The 20,248-nt window shown below is 34.9% G+C and overlaps 1 protein-coding gene across 18 annotated transcripts in view; it reads left to right on the forward strand.

Annotated features, from left to right (window-relative positions):
- LOC113228116 (calcium-dependent secretion activator) overlaps nt 1-20,248 on the forward strand; it is a 44,285-nt gene that overhangs the window by 17,157 nt on the left and 6,880 nt on the right. For 5 of the 18 annotated variants that reach the window (XM_026461274.1, XM_026461276.1, XM_026461277.1 and 2 more), the window contains 18 exons: nt 1,992-2,145; nt 2,668-2,789; nt 3,066-3,210; nt 4,207-4,313; nt 5,786-5,961; nt 7,751-7,789; nt 9,816-9,992; nt 10,623-10,759; nt 10,882-11,072; nt 12,118-12,280; nt 12,768-12,915; nt 13,081-13,193; nt 15,191-15,229; nt 17,180-17,345; nt 17,589-17,730; nt 17,904-18,078; nt 18,788-18,922; nt 19,807-19,937. In XM_026461274.1, coding sequence (XP_026317059.1) covers nt 1,992-2,145; nt 2,668-2,789; nt 3,066-3,210; nt 4,207-4,313; nt 5,786-5,961; nt 7,751-7,789; nt 9,816-9,992; nt 10,623-10,759; nt 10,882-11,072; nt 12,118-12,280; nt 12,768-12,915; nt 13,081-13,193; nt 15,191-15,229; nt 17,180-17,345; nt 17,589-17,730; nt 17,904-18,078; nt 18,788-18,922; nt 19,807-19,937 — 2,460 coding nt within the window. Of the gene's footprint in view, nt 1-595; nt 605-1,991; nt 2,146-2,667; nt 2,790-3,065; nt 3,211-4,206; nt 4,314-5,785; nt 5,962-7,750; nt 7,790-9,815; nt 9,993-10,622; nt 10,760-10,881; nt 11,073-12,117; nt 12,281-12,767; nt 12,916-13,080; nt 13,194-15,190; nt 15,230-17,179; nt 17,346-17,588; nt 17,731-17,903; nt 18,079-18,787; nt 18,923-19,806; nt 19,938-20,248 lie in introns of all 18 variants that reach the window. The other 13 variants (XM_026461275.1, XM_026461291.1, XM_026461286.1 and 10 more) reach the window with 9 other exon arrangements.

The raw sequence follows: 20,248 nt of genomic DNA on the forward strand, positions 1-20,248 counted from the left end.
CGAACAATGATAAGCTAGTAAAATTGCATAAAAAACGAATGCCTATGTTTCAATAAGTATGTTTGTCTTTATTTGTAAACAAAATTATGATCAATGTTCGAATCCAGAAAATCGATGTTGTCGTATTTTCAATGGAGGATAATAATTACGACTTTTAAAGCCTTATTCACTCCTAATCGCCTCTCTTAAGCGAATATTATCTCTCATTCCTTGCATCACATTATGCAGTTTAACCCAGTTTAACCTAAAAAAAGGTTTTGTTAAATACTGTTATACATTATTATAATTCTCCATCAAGGCTTCATTTTTATCTATCTAAATAACACGAATGACATCATAAAAAATCCGATTTAGGTGTCGAGGTTTTTAAATTGGTTAGTCCCACTTTATGCACAGTGGTTTAGTTCATTGATGAATGATGTGTTATGGATGAAATGTTTGCAATTTAATACTTCTTTTTCTATCGTGTTTTTGGGATCAGTACTAAATAGGATAGCCCGATAGTTTTTAGACCTCCATCCAATTATTCCGTTGTACCAACTTGTTCATTTGTTTGTTTTTGGTTCTCTGTCCCTGGCACTTTTCTGGACAAAAGGAAGTACAAGTAATGAGTAAAGATTTGATATTTTTTGGCACGTGTCTTGTTTAGCAGGATCCCTACCCCACTATGGCCTGATATGAACAAGATTTGAAATCCTTATGTTGTCATTGTGACCACTAATAATCATAGTAACTAGAAAATAGTTTGTAGTGCTTAAACATACCAACCATTATCGAGATATAGAAGCAAACAGTGGTCATATTAATGAAAATGACAACAATGGATATTTTGAAGCTTTCACTACACTGCCAAACAATATGCTTATAGACAATCTTACAGTTATAGACAAAGACATTACAATAGATCTTCTAACACTAATTGAAACAGCATTAGAAAACATAAAGAATATAGGCTTTAACGAAACAAGTAACTCAAAGTACAGCAAGTAACTTATAGGCAATAAACAAGCTTTAACATCACAGCTTCTCCGTCACTTTTAAAACTGTCACGTTGCTTTTAACTGTTCTAGTCTATTCATATTGACTAACATAAGCGTACAAAAAGTTAGGAACATAACGCTACAGATTAAAATAATACTATGGCTTCATGCTTTATTAGGGCTTCGCTTTATATAAAACTAATTAATATGTATAACATTTATATTTACCGCATATCATACGTTAATATACAAAAAAGTCAAAATATCCCTAATATACATAACTTTTTTGTATATCAACATTATTTTCATTCATCACCTTTACTTAACACCCTTAGAGTATAGCTATGTGTGTATGTTATAGAAATTATTTAAAGCATTCTATTTGTGCTTAATCATTTTTGGTCATCGGTGATGGTTCCCTGTACACCACCCTACAATTTTGCCCTTTTGAATGTTTGTAATACAATTTCACTTAATTTAACCCCTTTTTCATATATTTCATTGGGATTACCACCTATTATATCTATGGCGTCTATATTAATTGGTATATAAATATTACCTATTATAATAATAATATTCTATATTGGTGATGAGTTATTCACAAATTCATGTTAACACTAAAATCCTATATGTGCTTTTTACAATTTGCTTCGATATCATTTTGATTGTCAACAATTTTAATTTTCTATTTTCTATTGCCTTTTCCAACAATGGCAATGTGACTCCACCTATGTTACTCGAAACCAAATTCCTTTTATTGGTATTTATGGGATTTTCTCCTCTACTACATTTTTCAATTCAATTGTATTTACAAATATTTTTAAAACACGATACGTCATCATTCTTACTCAAATACTAATCGTTTTCTGGGCGTGGTATGTCAAACACAATGTTACTAAAACGACTTTAAATGGCGATGAAACAACTTGAATCTAACTAAATTTAAAATCTGTTCCTTAAACGTGAACTTTAAATAACGGTGGTGGACAATGAAATGGATTATGGACACAGAAATGCAGGACCTGATCCGAGTCCAAGATTGAGTAAGCAGCTGTGTTTCAGATCACAAGGATCTCTCGCCAATAAGCTGACTGGTGAAGGCGATGGTGCTGATGTCGACACACAACTTACTAAAATGGATGTTGTACTTACCTTCCAGATTGAGGTAATGCTGACGGTTTGCTTTGGATGAGGGTAGTACGAAACTATGTTTTCGGATCTAAATCGTATATTTTTTGTTTTTTCAAACAAACCAACCTTTCGGTCTCTCTACAGGTCCGTGGTAACAGGTGACTGAAGGTAAGAGAGAAAAGCCCGAAATTTTAATTGAAAAAATAAATATACGCGATTCAAACCCGAAAAAATAGTTTCGTTTAATACGTTCAAATATGAGATGAAAAATAGAAGAGAGAAAATAAAATAAAAACAGATAATAAACCTGTGGTTGTAAATTTTTGTGTAAAATCTATAAAGATAGATAGCTGCCGATAGTCTATTGAGTGTAACAAATAGTTACAACGAATATTTCTTAACCATGTTTATCCTGAAATGAAAGAACCATAACGACGAAGTAGACCATAACGTAAAGAATAAATGAGTAGACGAAATAGGACGTTAGCTATTTAAATCATAACTTTATGGATGTGCTGTAAATGATCTTTTGTCATTATTTAATTACAATGTGTAGGTGGTAGTAATGGAAGTAAAGGGTCTCAAGTCGTTAGCGCCAAACCGAATAGTCTACTGTACTATGGAAGTTGAGGGAGGAGACAAACTGCAGACTGATCAGGCTGAGGCTTCAAAACCTATGTAAGTTTGATATTCTTACAATAATTTTACCGCATGTACATCAATAGTACAAAATTAAAAGTAAAGTAATGAAAAGTAAAGGGCTTAAATTACTGCCCTGAGGAACCCTCACAATTGTGTAGCTTCGTAAAACAAATAGTATATATTTATTAACAATATAATATTAAAAACTACACATCAATATTTGGCCAAAACATACATGTGATTGACATGAAATGAATTATCTTGTACTATGAAATCCCCATAAAAACAATAAAAGCATTGATTAATTAACAGGTGGGACACCCAAGGTGATTTTAGCACGACGCAACCTTTACCTGCTGTGAAAGTGAAGCTGTATACTGAAAACCCTGGAGTCTTGGCCTTAGAAGATAAAGAATTGGGAAAAGTGGTGCTGAGGCCTACGCCTCTTTCTAATAAGGTAAAAAGCAAATTGCACTGTTTCATATTATGTTTAATAGCAAAGCAATAGAGCGATACCTCCAATGAACACTACGCCAAGTTTATTTTTTGGCCAATTTCTGTTATTTTTATAAACTGTCATATTTATTTACTAATATTGTTGGACCCCGGCTGAATCCGTCTCGAAACGGACCAGACTATACTTCAATGAATCTCATAATCTTCCGTTTATTGAAGCTTGTTATTCTTAAGCAGACTGTATACTGTCGACTGTAACAATATGATCTATGTCTATCTGACTTAGTAATTAAACAAGTCACAATTTTTTTTACGCACACACTCCTCGTACGAGGAAAACCCTGTATCATGGGTGTCGTGGACACACACATAAACCACCACATATTACACGCAAAGTCACAAGAGAAGTAAATGTAGGCCAAACAAATATTTCTCCCCGCCCGGGAAACCGGGACCTCTGCGTGGCAGTTCAGCATGATAACCATTCGGCCACGGAGTCACAAATATGAGTGCACAATTCTTACAAGATTCTCATATATAATTATGCCGATACAGCGTCTCTCACACCGGACCTATCAATGCGCCGCGGACGCCGCCCGGCCAATCAAAACCTCTGAATTGTTCGCTTAATTCTACTCTTACTTCCTCTGAGGCGCGTCTCGGGTGTCCCTAATAAATATTAGCTGTCTTAATGTGCTGTGGTCTGTACATCCTGTAGTGTAACAAAGCTGTTCTTTAGGCAATATCCCTAAGTGTATCGTATATTTTTGCAAGACCTTTATTTATAAGTTCGCAAGTGGCACAGCACGGCACGAGTTACGGCACGCGAACAGATCGCACAACGTAATACACGTGTGCAACTCGCAAGCCTTTCGCAAGCTTTTGTAATCAAATTTGTACCCACCCTAACATGAGATTATAATGTCATAAAACTAACAACCATATTTTCGCAGCAACGAGCGAAATGTAGTCTTAATTGTAAATCTATTTTTTACAGGCTCCAGAATGGCATCGTATGACTGTACCAAAAAATTTGCCAGATCAGGATTTGAGAATTAAAATAGCTTGTCGAATGGACAAACCGCTCAATATGAAACATTGTGGGTAAGTCTGAAGGCGTCTTCCCACGGCCAATGGTGGATGGACTCGCCCATTACGCGAGCTCATGCAAATTGACATCACGGGCCGTTGGAATGCACCCTAAAGTACAGAATTTTCAGAATTTAATGCGCATACTCTTTGTAATTTCTCTTAAGTTTGTCGTTATGATTTCGTTAGTTAATTATGAGTATTATGAACTAAAATAGATTATAATGTCGTCGCCTAACTTTCTCAAACTCATATGTTAAAGCATAAAGTTTATGAAATGCAAAAAATGGATTGTAAGTATACGCAAACTTTGCAGGCTGATGTCACATCACATTCCTTCATAATCGCACACTGGCTTTTATCTATTCTTAAAGTAATCCATCCAAATTAACGCCCTTGATAAGAAATTTAAGATAAATAGAAAGTTTTACCATCTCCCAAATAATCACTCTATAAGATACGAGTTTGAGAAAGTAAGGCATCGTATCCATACATTGAAAAAAAAAATCCCTTTGTTGCATTATGATTTTTAAATATTTTATCTTGTACTCTTGCCATTTTATGCTGTGATATTAAATTTTATGTTTCGTTATTTAATATCAATGTTTAATGTCTAATATCCCTAAAGAAATAAATAAATATATAGGAAATAAAACTGTTTTTCCGGATTTAAATCAATAAAAAACAAATCGACGTTTCGGGCCCTTTACGGGCCCTGCACGCGATTTAAATCCGGATAAATAGTTTCTTTTCCTATGTGTAAAAATCGCGAAAACCTAATAACTCGATAAATAAACACAGTTATATTTTAGTTAATATACGCTTTCATATGTTGTATACATTTCAAAGACCGCAACAAGAATATCAAAAGTTCCAAAAACGAAACACAATAATGAAATAAAATGTCACAAACAAATCAAGTTACAAATTAATTTGGTCAAGAATGATAACCTTCAAGATAAAATCTTACATCTCATTTCCTCTCAAATATTTCGTTTAGGTCATAAAAATTATTTTTATTCAACCACTTGTACAGCTTTGTTTCAAATAAACTTAAGTGTATAATATCACAATAAAATGTCAACACACATTTAACAACTTTTACTGTATTTAGCAGTCATAGGAATAGTGTCAAGTCCAAGTCTATTCAGGTTTCGGCAGAGTCCAGTATTCACATCACAGGCTTTCTTAAACAAAAATGTGTGTTTTCGTACAAAGATACAAATTTCGTTTATATATAGTGATGGTAGTGGCAACAGACCAAGGCTATGAAACAAGGGTCTGCATGTTTCGTCCGGGGGAATTCCACAAATTGCTCTAATGCATTTCGTTTGTCCTACAAAAACTCTGTTTCGATTTGTACTATTACCCCATACTATAAGACCGTAACGTAATATGGATATATTTGTTATATTTTTCAGTTTTTTAAGGCATATACAAACTTATTGATTTTCCGAGCATACATTCTCGACTATACTATATTGCAGATACCTCCACGTAATTGGGAAATCAGTGTGGCGTAAATGGAAACGACGATACATGGTGCTAGTGCAAGTTAGTCAGTACACATTTGCGCTCTGCTCTTACAAGGACAAAAAGTCTGAACCCTCTGAAATGATGCAGTTGGATGGCTTCACTGTTGACTATATCGAACTTGCCAGTGGTAAGTGTATTGTTTAAATTGTGGTACAGTTTTAAATTTCGAATTTTTCATTAATGATTTTCAAGAAAATCACACCAGTTCCTCGAATCGAAAAAGGCGAAATTACAGACACATGGGACTTGTCAAGTTATGTCCCAGATCCATCGAGTATATAACCAGAAATAGAGACGAAATGTCATTTAATTTGTTTGAAAACTATTCTGCCAAATCATTACGGTGACAACAGCGCTCCGATTGGCTAGCCCGAGTTCGAAACAATTGACGGGTGTCGTCAATAGGTGTCTGTTTCACTTCAAATCGACCAGTTAACTTGAGCTTTGCTATAATGGACGAAAATTGCAAAATTACATATTTAATATTTAATTACGGATGAAATGTGATTCCGTTTGTTTTGTAATTAGATGTTTTGCTGTTTTTTCCACACCACCGAATAGAACAGCACGGCATTGTTACAGATATTATCTTTATTACAATAAATATAGAATATTTTTTGGAATATACGGAGACGTACACATAGGTCAGTAGTTGGCCTGTCTATATTTCAGTGCTAACAAGAGTTGATATTTATAAGAGCTGTATCGCTAATGTGTTACCAGGAATATATGGCCCTTATTTCGTCTCTATTTCTGGTTATATACTCGATGCCCATATCTGACGGGCGCAGTGGCAGTACACGTCAGATCTTTGTGATTTAAAGCTCTGAGTGGCACTACAACTGTTAAGGACAGGTGTATCGCTTACTACCTTGACAGACGACGACATACGACTTGTTCGTCCCGTCACTTACGAGTAGTACTACAAAAAAATCGTATTTCACGTTATATTTGTTTCCCACTTCTGAGTGCATATTTTGTCAAATTATAATCCATACAAACATATTCAAATACATTGGACCGTTGTCAAACAAAACTCGAGGTATTGATAACAAACAGATATTAATTTACAGTTTTGTGTTAAACAACTGTTTTTAAAATATGATGTTGATAAAATTTCAAAACGATTTATCAAGACAAATTGATTGTTTTCCTGCAGATTGATTCGTTAGTTAATAAATGTCACAAAATCATTGAAATAATATCTTATTACAATAGCTTTTTCATGTAGATAGATTCAGTAAGTATGTACATTTTTTGCGTTTTTTTAAATACATAAAATCAGCACCCGCTGATGTTTAGGTTAAAAAACCAGTCGCTGATATGTAAAACTCCTGCATCTGCAACAACCCTGATAAGAACTACCTACATGAAACAATACAAACAAACAATACAAAACAAAATAGGTATATTTTCAAGTTTTTTTTTTTTAAATGTCCACTATGTTTTACTACCTTGAAATTGCTCCACTAGTTACAATTTATTCATAACAAAGATCAAACGCTTAGAAAAAATTCCTTGGATCCGGCCGAATTCTAACCGACGCCGACGTTTTGTAGCAAACCGTATCTGAAGCTATGCCAACTAAGTCGCGGAACGAACCAGCGGGCATTGCGAATTTTTCTATGTGCTTGTTGCAGATCGTTATTTTTGGTTTTTAACTGCTATTTATTCCGTAGCGCCATCTATGAGAAGTTTATTTCTTCACTCAGAGATTAGAAACTAAGTATATCTTAAATGTTAAGCTCTCCTAATTAAGCATAAAAAGTTATCGTCTAAATTCGTTCGTAGAATATTTTAACCTCTCTACTGAAAAGTTGTTATTTTGGACATTTGGCCTTATTACACCAAGATTGTGAAATTGTTACATAGCTTCGGTTTTATTGAATGGATGATTAATTAGTTTGTGTTTTTAGCTCAACTCATGGTGGGACAAGGTAAGAACCACACAGTAGGTAAGGAACACATTTTATTTTTTTATTTTTAACAGCAAGGTTAGTAAGTTGTCATAACCACGGAAGAAAAAAGCAATGAAAGTGGCAACAGACTCGATTACTATCGGAACCGATGTCGCCAAAATTTACTTAAACAAATGGTAAACACTACGAAATCTTGATAATGATTGGTCATAGTTTCTAATTTAAAAAGATGTATCAAATTCTGGGTTGTTAATATAATTTAAACTTTACCCAGTCGCTATATCGTTGAAAGTTCCCTTTATTGCAAATTACGTTTTGATTTTATATTGAAATTTTATTCAACATTTGCATTTGCACTCCAAAACAGCACAATAAAGCATTTTACTTCGATTTTACAAATCAAAAATGGCGGACTGAGCTCAGTTAGATCTTTCGAGACCTATAGTTGGTACGCGTTGGACGCTAACTAACCACTTCTACTGTTTTATTGGTCTGTGGTTATAACTTTATAAAAAAAAATTATTCAATTTTATTTCAAACATAATTCATCATTTATATTATACAGTTTTTACTTCAGAATTTACTAACCTTGTTACAAATAGTACGTAGTTTTATTTAAAACAGTACTAAAATTTTATCGATACTGTAGCCAAATTCGATGTAGAATAAATATGTCAACAAACAAAACATATGATGTTCTGGATTTTCATCTCAGATTGTTTTACAGTTACTAAGATAGGAAATGAAACTATTTTTCCGGATTTAAATCGCGTACCTATATTTATTTTTTCAAACTTTTTTCTTTACAGGTCCCACGGTCACGGTTGATTTGACCACGGGACCTGTAAAGGGCCGCCGAAAACGACTTAAATCCGGAAAAATGTTTCATTTCCTATGTGTAATAATCGCGAAAACCTAAGAACTCGATGTGTACACCAGTATAGTTACTAAGTTTTAAATTTTTCTCACCGAAATTCGATAAAGTTATTGATAATACAAATCTAACGTCATCATGTATGTGATTTTTTTTCAAGTCGCTTAACAATTACATAAAAAATCACCAGTATTTAATTATTTATAATTAATTCTAAAATAAAAATTATTTATAATTTAGTAGCATCAGGGCACCTTGTGGAAGAAGAGTTCATCCAGGGTAGTACTGCCACCTCACCTATTTCTTCCACCAGACAGTAATGTGAGCATTACCGTCTTCCGGTTTTGAAGGGTAAGGGTGCTGGTGAATACAGCACATGGGACTTGTCAACTTATGTCTCACAGGGTCGCGAGCGCAGTAGCAGCGTTCCTCAGATCTTTGCGATTTAAAGCTCGCGTAGCTTACCATTAGGCTTGATATTATAAAAACTAATAAAACGTGTCACCCCTAAAAACTTTTTAATTTGAAGGAAGAGATTGCAAACATCAGAGTTTGTGTAGCAATTCAAGTTCAGAATCGGAAATAGATATTGTATTGGCTGATGGAGATCTAATGGTAAATCAATGTAAAATAAAATCTTACAATTTTATTTCTTTTCGTCTACCATTGCCTATTATCTTGCAGTAAATTTAATATAAATAGGATTCAAAAACTCAATTACTTTATTCATAAATCATACGTAAAACAATAAGTACTTTGTCAACATTGTAATAGTTGGCTAGGTACGTATCCTTCTACTTAACCCAATTACCTACATACCTATTTAAATCCTATTTAGGGGAGAGCAGGCCATGAGCAGAGCAAACCTAAGTAATGAGCATTGATTGCAAAAATGTTCTTGACACCTGCCATCATTGGTTTGCCTAGCAACGTTTTGTTATTAAACATTCTACATCCAATTTCGCTGCAGTATAGTAAAATAACTCAAATGGAAACACGAGTTTCTTGATGATCTTATGAATAAAAAAGACCTAAAGATTCTAATATTGGAGAAAAAATATATCACAATGTAATCAATAATGTAATTATCACTACTTAAACTGATCAAACAATTGCCGAAACTTTTATTAAAGAAACGATAGTATAAAAACTAAACCTAAACACACCTACATAAAAATGCGTTTGCAGAACTGGAAGGAGCGAAACATTTCATGAATGCTGTAAGAGATGGAGAATCAGTCTTAATGGGAGTCACTGATGAAAATGAATGTCATTTGTGGGTTATGGCGTTATATAGAGCAACAGGACAGAGTCATAAACCTACACCGCCGACTACATCTGATTCGCATATTAAGATTATGGGAGGTGAGTCGACATCCACTAATGATCTATAGCTAATATACTAAAGGTCGAGTTACACTGAAAGAACAGCAGCCGGAGGAGAGTTGTTGGTGCAAAGTATTACTTAGCATTTTGAATCTTATCTTCTTAGGAAAAAAATTCAAATTGATTTCAAGTGATAGATTGTATAGTGCGGCGACTAGTTCAAAGAAGCACTGTGCTATCTTCTAAAAATTTAAAGAAAGAAAAGTAGTCTATGATAACAAAAATGAAAAGAAACTTAAGAGCTAACACGTAATAAAAACAATTACATTTAAAATATTATCAAAATTGTCTTGATTTGGTCCAAGCAAAAACTAGTACTATACGTGTAGTATATGAGGTGGGGTGGAGTATAATAGAATAAAACTGATTGGTCCGCATTGTGTGTGCGAAATATCTTCTAACTTATTTGTGCTTAAATTATTATTAATCCCAGTAGTAAAGTGCCTCCGATTACACGATATAGACACCTTGATATACATATAGTGGAAATTTATTAAAAGATGATTTGAAAGAATTGCATCTTTACATATTGTTTGTTTTTGATTGCGGGATAATGTTACAGTTGATTTTGTGACTAACGTTAAATAATTGCATTATTTATCTTTAAAGACGCTGACAAGGCTCGTAAACATGGCATGGAGGACTACATCCAAGCTGACCCGTGTCAGTTCGATCATCATCAGATATTTTCAATGCTGCAATCGCTTACTCTCAAATATCGGTTGCAGGATCCATACTGTTCATTGGTAATTATCTTATCTAATATATCTAAATTTATGGTATTTATTATACTGTTATTTTCATCATTTTGATCTTTTGACTGCATTACATTCTTTGTTTCACCAGCCCTTATTGTTTCATCTTTCAGGGTTGGTTTTCCCCTGGCCAAGTATTCGTCCTTGATGAATACTGTGCAAGGTACGGAGTCAGAGGTTGCTATCGTCATCTTTGTTATCTCTCTGATCTACTGGACGTGGCTGAAAGCGGGCAACAGACAGTCGACCCTACATTGATGCACTATTCCTTCGCTTTTTGTGCCAGTCATGTACATGGAAACAGGTGAGTGGATTTTCCTTAAACTTGTTTAGTGTATGCCTGTGTATATACATACGAGTAATAGGAAAGCTTCCCTGTAAATATATTAGCACGGGCCACTAAGATACTGTTAATACACCACTGTGTTGTTGTTAGTGACTAGGTACTGTTTCAAACAACTTCTACAAAGCATTTGATTTCGTGTTTCAAAAACATTTATAAAATTGATTGGTAATCAACTTAGATTTTAATATTTGTCATATTAAAATAGAAATACGATCAATGTGTGCTTGTAAACATTGTAATTATGCAAAAGTAGACGATATTATTGATGGTAGACTTGGTATGCTACTAGGTGACACTCTAGGCCCACAACTGTTTAATGTTCACACTATATATTAGCTTGATAGATGTTTTAAACATAGAGTTGTGATTGAATAACCTACAGGAAATGTGTTAAAATTTAACTTTTTTGTCTGATAAAAACAAAAAGTCAATGATAAAGTTATGATGTTGATAACCTGTACAAAATTAAAGCCATCAATAATAAGAAATAAATAGTTTCAATCACAGCTCCTAAACCCAAATATTCGTAAAACACACGCCTCATAATCGCCTCACACGTAGGTGTCTCGCTTCCTGTACTAAAATCTGGACTGCCCCTAAGAACTTACTGAGCTCTTAACTGCTGTAGGTGTGCTTAATGACTCTGCCTTTCCCATACTAATACTTACTGTTTCCGCGGTTGTGGAGTTTGCAAAGTTAAGAGAATTTGCCGAAAGGCATGTTTAATGTAAACAAGTTAAACTTTTAAAAGAGAATTTAAACAAATTTAAATTAAATGATCGAAGCCTCTATAAGAGCGTATTTATTACCTGCAACGTATCTATAACACTGAACGATAGTTGAATAAGAAAGTAAATTACGAAAAAGAAAGATATATGAATAAGGTTCCACTACCTAATACAAATAGAACATAAATAGAACTCAGTAACTGCCGACTCCACAGCCCTACCTTTCCTGCTTGTGCCCTTACTAGAGTAAGCTCCACAATCGAAGTGGTTCACAGTACCGCGACGTTGCCTGGCAGGCCAGACGGAGTGGGCAGCATCACTGTACAAGAGAAGGAGAAATTCGCAGAGATAAAGGAACGATTGAAGACGTTGCTGCAACATCAGATCACAAACTTCAGATATGCGTTCCCGTTTGGACGACCTGAGGGCGCTTTGAAGGTATGAGAAAGAACCTTTTGGTTATCGAAGAAATATGTATGGTATGGAATTTATCATCCGCTAAAGACAAAAGAATGCTTACAAATAAAAGCATGGAGGGATTTCGTTATTTTTTTTGGTCATTACGTGTATGTGTATCGAAGTCATTTTTTGTATTTAGGTCATAATTCTTATTCTACCTTTACTTTAAACCAATTCTGAAAATAGAATCTTGAACTGTACTTTACCTATACCTCTATAATATGTTCAAAGTTTTTCAAACAAAAATAGTGTTCCTAACTTATAATCCAGTTTAATACCTGACCATTTTTCAACGTTTATTCTTACCGGGCGCAAACCACGAGCATATTACCTGGGAGTTAGTAGGTGCGAGAGCGTAATAAAAGTCTTAATAAGAAATTAAGAACACAATGTTGGTCAAGACTTCCGGTTTGAGGTAAACCCACTCTTTCCTAGAACTCAATATTATACGACTTTACCCTTCCAGGCTACATTATCTCTTTTGGAAAGGGTACTAATGAAAGACGTAGTAACACCCGTAGCTCCGGAGGAAGTCAGAGCAATGATCCAAACGAGCCTGGAGAATGCCGCGTTGTTGAATTATACACAACTAAGCCAAAAAGCCAATATTGAAGGTAAGGAAGACTGTAAGACTATCGTAGAAAACTATCAAGTGATCAATCCGGAAGTTCCTTTGCAAAGACCACATTTATTGGAGTCATTCCTTCAGCAGAACACTACTACATCTCTATAAATTGGTGTTATTAAATATTACATTGATTTACTTGACAATTCAACAGAGGATCTAAGAGGAGAAACAATGGTTACGCCAGCAAAGAAACTAGAGGACTTAATCCATTTAGCAGAATTGTGCGTGGACCTCTTGCAACAAAACGAAGAGCATTACGCGGAGGTAATGTAACTTTAAATTTTTATTAAAGAGAGAAAGAATAGTAACTTTGTAGCAATTTTGGAGTATCATGGATGACCTTTTTAGATCGAAATGACAACGCGTGAACATATTCATCAGGTCTATTACGAGAATTAGTCTTTACGAGAAATTGCCACTTTGACAAGTTGCTAAAAATGTATAAGATGCTTGATTATTCACGAAAATAGTGACAGTTATGGTTCAGTAAGTATCGCAATTATGCGATCCTATTTCAGAGCTCATGATCATTGTACGATCGAGAAAACTAAAACAATATGAATCATGAATTATTAGCACTTGAAGAAAAGTTCTAACTTCTCTTGTAGAACTTGCAAATAATTTATTAATATTCTAGAAAACGTCTAAGAAAACATGATTATTTTTCGCCAATGACGCGCGTATTATCTTGCGTCCATTTCTGTTCTTTTCCAGTCTTTCATATTATAATTTGACATTTAATGTTTTGAATTTTTGATACACCAAAATTATATTCTAGTACCTATGTCAATGTCAATCCTGAATGTCGTGATTTCTGTTAAGGTAAAACTTTTTAAGTTTTTGACGGTATTACTTTTTTCATTGTTTAAAATCTTCTTGTCTCCTCTTAAATGTTTTTCATCTCTACTTTGACATATTTTTGGCGATCAATGAATTTAAAATGTTTTACCGAAATTGTCAATGTTCACTGGTATAGCACCCTACTCTCCTGTCGCTGCTAGTGTGCGATATGACCAGACAGTATATTTATTTATAGAAAAACTGAGCTCAAAATAATAATAATACATCTTTAGTCGCAACAACTGTATTATATATATATTTTCATCTCAGTTCTGTGTACGACGAAAATTATAACCTTTCTAACAAAATAATCTATAGATTGGAGTGTTTCTTTGACTTGTTGTATTTGGTCGTATACGTTATTTACTGTAGTAACCATGGAATAAACAAATTAGTGGAAATGGTATCGCGTGGCTTTAGTACCAAAGATTTTGTCGCTAAACGCATACTACATACTAAGATAACATAGTTTTCATTCGATACAATTATTATTAGACATACTTACACATACCTGTACGGTCTGTCTGTACAATACGTTCAAGGTAAATCGTTTATTCAGGTCAGCAATTTCTTTTGTCCAGAAGAAAATCGGTCTAATCCGCTGTTGTGCGTTCACGTAAGTTAAAGCTATCAAAATATCGTTGAAGTTACGTAGTCGTTCGATCGAAGTCATATCAAAAATGGGTATTCACGTATCACTTGAACGAACGTTGATATGAGTAGAATCGAAACGTAACTACTAATGAACGACATCTTGGATTGTGGAATTTGACATTTAGTCGTCGAAACTCTATTGAAAGAACTTTCAAAATTTTAGCAGAATACGTATGACTTGTCGTTTAGAGTCGATTCGAGTTCGATACATATACCAGAATACGCTTTAACAACATTTGGATCGAACGACTTTAAAATTGGCCTCGACGTTCACTGTCACACGTGAATACGAAAAAGCAGTTCAATGAGTAAATCGCTACGATATCGTATCGGTTTAGTTACGTGAATCATCCCCCAGGTCATTTATAGCGGCTGGACGTGACAATGCTTTTCGTAAAAAATGATCCATATGTGAAGGTTTAATATCAGTAATTCTAATATGAACTATTTACTTTTGGAGTTCGGATACTCAACACTGGGTGGCACTATGTTCAATAGTTGTTATAGGAATTTTCCTAAAGGTAGAAATTCTATGGAACACATCACAACTAACTATGACTACAAAAGATTCACTTCACACTTCCGCTAACTTCGTTTGTTCCATGGTAGTAACAGACAAAGGTTTATTTATTTTCCTGAATATTTTATGTGGCTTAGTCGTGAAGTGAATATGAGCTTTCAATTCACCTCACGACGTTGGATGTACGCTAAGTACTCTATATAAATTTTATATTCCACTTCTATCTTGACCTTTTATCTCTCCGCAGGTTTATAACACAAAACCGGATTCTAGCGGTCAACCAAATGTAACTACTCATTTGTAATTCTCGGCTGATCGAATCACTTGTCAATCGTTTGTTCACTCGATCTTGATCATACTTCACTCTGGATTTGATCACTTTTTTAAAAGGAGTAGACTCAAGTTTTTCAATAGTTAAAATAATACTCGCTTGAGCAAATGCATAGATGTTCGATAGAGGAAACAGCATTGCATGGATTTCAATTTAATAGTTTAGACTTGCAATTACAGATTTGGGACTCCAACTTTTCATTCTGGGCTAGAAATACCAAAATTTTATCATTATGATCAAGTTTCGAAATTGGCAGGGATTTTTTTATTTATGTCTATAATGAAAAGTCAACTGACTGAACAGTCTACTCCATACTTTACGTTGACATACAGTATACATTATAGTACAGATTCGCTGTAACAGACATTTTAGGATACTACAACACATTAATAACATTACAAACAAGTTTTGCTTGTAGAACGCTACTCTTTAGTACAGATACGCTTGCTCCGGCTACCAACACATCTCTCTTTGCGTATGAAACATCTGACACATCTAGTACATTAAAATTGTTGGATTTTGCACATTTTTCATTGACAACAGCATTATTATCAAATTGGAATACACTGTTTTCTACCGCTTCGATAGTCACATTTACTACCTTGTTCCAGTTTTCTATACCATCTTTTACAATAAGTATACAATCTACTGCAAATGTACATCGACATACACATTTTTCTTAGCGCTATATGAATATTGTCATTACTTAAAAGCATTTTTTGTATAAAATGTTCAGAAGAATGTATTCTTGGAGATGTCTTTGCAATTTCTGAGTCAATACATGAAAGGATGACAAATAGTGTTGAATCGGAAACAATTACCGTATAAACTATTTTATATTGTTCAATGACCAATTCGAAGACGACATTACATTGAATTATGAGACGGGAGTTCAATTCTCGGTTTATAGACTGCTTAAGGAGGAAAGGGAAATATATCTTTTTATGGAAGATGATAGATGAAACGGGAACAAGCGCCAATAGTAGATAGAATGGGCTATATTTTGTTACAAGACGCTGTTGCATGGAAATTTGTATATTTGATTAGTCTTTGAGAGGCACCTTACTAACTAACCCGGAATTAGCTTGAACGTGTCAGAAAAACCTTCATGTCCTTTTTCGCATTATAGACATCTAGCTTTTTTCTGACCGGTTTAATCAGATTCTGTGTCGGTAACTGTGGTGGCTCCCTTATTCGACTAATCTTTAGAGCTATTTTCAAAATAATCAAAATATTTGCAGTAGATTTTTAAAATGGCATATGTAAATATTTTGATAATTTTATTACGATAAGAAATTAAAAAATAACTGTATGTATCCCCAAAGCACTTGATTTTCTAATGCAAAATCTAATAATCAAATTTTAGCTCCTATCATTATAACAATTTCAGTATTGCCGAAGTACCTACACAAATCAGATTGAAACCTTTCTCACTGAAGCACTTGCCCAAAATTATTAAAAACCAAACCAAAGATCACTCAGCTAGTTGTAACGGATGCTTGTGGCTTGCTAAGCATAAAGTCATTTTCAATCTCTTCTGAAAAATGACAGTAACTCAAAAATCAGCAATTGCACTTGGTATATCACGATATGACCCAGATCTATAATCAACTGTGGTCATATGCTGCCTTAGAAACGAAGAAAGAAAAAAGAAGACATTATTCAAATACAACCCCGGAGATCTTGATAAAGCTTCATTTCTTAAATTTCATTGGAAATAAAGCTATTTTTTCAGACCTAAATCGCCATCACGGCTGACTTCTTCAATTTTAAGTCGATTTCCCAATTATAGAGCCCATTCAGCTAAACCTGGAATGCAGTCATACCACAGTCATCCGCGTCAACCAGTGAAAACCCTTACTTTCTAAACTTTCCCAAAACATAATCAGAAGCGTTCCCACCCAGGCATTCGCGTGGTTCTCGGAGCTGCTAGTAGAACACGCTGAAATCTTCTGGGCACTTTTCGGTGTCGACATGGATAGGGTGCTGTCCGAACAACCGCCTGACACTTGGGACTCATTTCCGCTGTTCCAGATTTTGAATGATTATTTGAGGACAGACGGTAAGTTTAGTAAGTGTCATATTTTTTTTTAAAGACGTCACCTAGTCACCTACTGTTACTTCGGACGACAATTTTTTAATCTATAAATTAGCTAGATGTATAACTATTATTACGCATAAATGAGTTATATATAACTGCGCCTCAATATACACGGACCAGAAGTTTATCCCAAGATGTGATCCAGCTTGATTTTGTGCGTATCATAATCACATCGTTTAATTTATAATTTAAGAATATTGTCCGGTTTCCCAGAAAACCTGAAAGGAGGGCGATTCCATGAGCATCTTCGAGAAACTTTCGCTCCTCTGGTGGTAAGATATGTGGATTTAATGGAGTCTTCCATTGCACAGTCTCTACATAAAGGATTTGAGAAGGAGCGGTGGGAAATTAAAGGGTGAGTATCTTCCTAACAACGCCGTACCACACCCTAAGTACCCCAAATAATAAGAATCCCTTAGAATCCAATCTTTGATATGCAATAAGTTCGGGACACTGACCTTGGCCCAATTTCCTGAAACATAATTTAGATGATGTCATCAAAAGTTTAGACCGTTGATACAATTTTAGCAATGGCTGCGCAACAAGTGAAGAGCTATTCTGGAAGCTGGATGCTCTACAATGCTTTATCAGAGACCTGCATTGGCCAGAACCGGAGTTTAGGTCACACCTGGAACAGCGACTGAAGCTCATGGCCAGTGACATGATGGAGACTTGCATCCAACGGACAGAGGCTTCCTTCCAGGTACTGTTTGATAAATGTACGTAATTACACAAGGCAGCGAATTTATTGGGCGAAAAACCTTTGTTTATTATATGAGATGAGAAATACTTTGAAAACAATGGATCACAATAGTGAATTCTTTTTATTCCGTGGATTGTCTCATTTGTATATGCAGATTAGAGTGGCTCAAGAAAGCATTTCAACCACTGTGTCATTTTTGATATTATATATTTGAAATATGATTTTTGTAGTAGGTACGGAGTTACGCAAATATTAAAAATGTATTATTATAAGGTGATGCGTTATAGTGCAGAGTCATGAAGTCGTAAATACCTACGTAGTTACATTGATATTAAAATACCTGTTTGTTGCATAATGGGCATAATATGAACTGTTGGTTCCTCCTTCGGTCTTCAAGAAAGTCCGGAATACAATGAAAGTTATTGTTCCAAATTGGTCATGTCGTAGTCAGCTTACAAACACGAAAAGTTAATTAATGGTTGGTCGCAGTGATAAAGGATTGCACTAAGAGAAGCCGTACGTTGCTCATTGTTGGATATCAGTTCCATTATCTCTCAAACTTTATATAATTTGTTTGCTCTTTAATTCAGAAGTGGATGGTTCTAATCCCTTTGTATTTATTACCAATCTATGTAATGCCTGTACTAAAATCGTTTGCAATAAATAAATGAATAATGTATCCCTAATGAGTTTCGGTATTTCTTTTCAGTCGTGGCTGAAGAAAAGTGTAACATTCATGTCCACTGATTACATCCTACCAGCGGAAACTTGTGCGATGGTCAATGTTGCGTTAGATGCCAAAAACCAGGCTCTTAAATTGTGTGCTGTTGAGGGAGTCGACATCGTAAGTTTACAAAATTTTTTTTATCACTGTAAGATTTACAACAAAACAATCCGAATGAGATTTACCTGAGGCATTTGATTAGGTGTCACCGCATCCCAAATTGCAAAATTGTGGGCAATCAGCAATTGTTGGAACAATCGACTTAAAATCAACATAAAAATAGCGTTTTATGGTGTCTATTTTCTAAATTCAGATGAATTTTAATTATTATTAAAGTTTATTATCCGACAAAACGTCGCTTCAAATAATAACATTGCAGCGTCTTTACAATATCCCGATATGAACACGTATATATCGTCATGTGAAATACATCGAGTGTTTTTAGTTCAAATATAAATATAAATGTAATTTAAAAATAAAACACGGTGGTAACTCGAAAGTTAGCTCCTCAAGTGAGAAGTGGAATACCTGTGGCCCCATCTACCAATGACTAATTTACGTAGATTTGTGAGTGCTTAGTAACAAATAACTCTCGCTAAACGTGAAGGAAAACAAGCCTTGGTGTGTGGCCCTCATCCCCATTTTGGCTAGACTTTGACTCAGATTAACTTGATAATGATGATGTAATATCACTATGTAACCTTAACCAAATCGAGTCTTATATCTAAAAAGTTAAGGCAAACTTTTGATTGAAGTAGCTAACTGATTACAAGGTCAGTCTGGTCACAGCTTTTCTCAAAGGGTTTTTATGACCTATGCATTCTAAACGGTCATGACCTTGAGTGTTGATGAATGTCCGCCTGTAGTAAACACTTGGTGTAGTCACTTTTTTATAATGAACTTTCTATTTTGACTTGAACTTTCCTTTAAATTGTGATTCAAATTCATTTCTTGATTTTTGTTTTGAAATTGTTATCTAGTCGAATCTGTAATCTTGTCAACAGTACCAATATCACACGAAGATGGACGCCCAGATCGAAGCGTGTCTACAAGCCATGATGACGGGAATGACAACACGGCTGTCAGCCGTCCTCGAAGCCACACTAGCCAAGATTGCTAGGTTTGATGAGGGCAGGTAAGTGGCTGAGCAAAATCCAAAACTCATGTTACCTGTTAAAGTCAATAATATTGTCCCTATCTACCGACCAGAGAGTTAGGGTTTTCCCGAGAGTAGTGGCATGGATGATAGGGAGTTCCGCGGAGACTAGAGCTCGCCAGTAAAATTAGGGTGCGGAGGGCGTCCGGGCCAAGCCCTCCGCCAGTGGTACGCCTTCACGGGCGTCTCAGGTCGACCCGGACTTGGGTATTGGACTCGACTGGGTTTCTGGTGAGCTGCAGAAACGGATATGTTCGTCTGCTCCTGTGGTATGTGGTCGAGGCGTCTGT

Source organism: Hyposmocoma kahamanoa, unplaced genomic scaffold (genome assembly GCF_003589595.1).
Source record: "Hyposmocoma kahamanoa isolate Upper Pololo Valley unplaced genomic scaffold, ASM358959v1 224, whole genome shotgun sequence".
Classification (NCBI taxonomy): Eukaryota; Metazoa; Arthropoda; class Insecta; order Lepidoptera; family Cosmopterigidae; genus Hyposmocoma; species Hyposmocoma kahamanoa.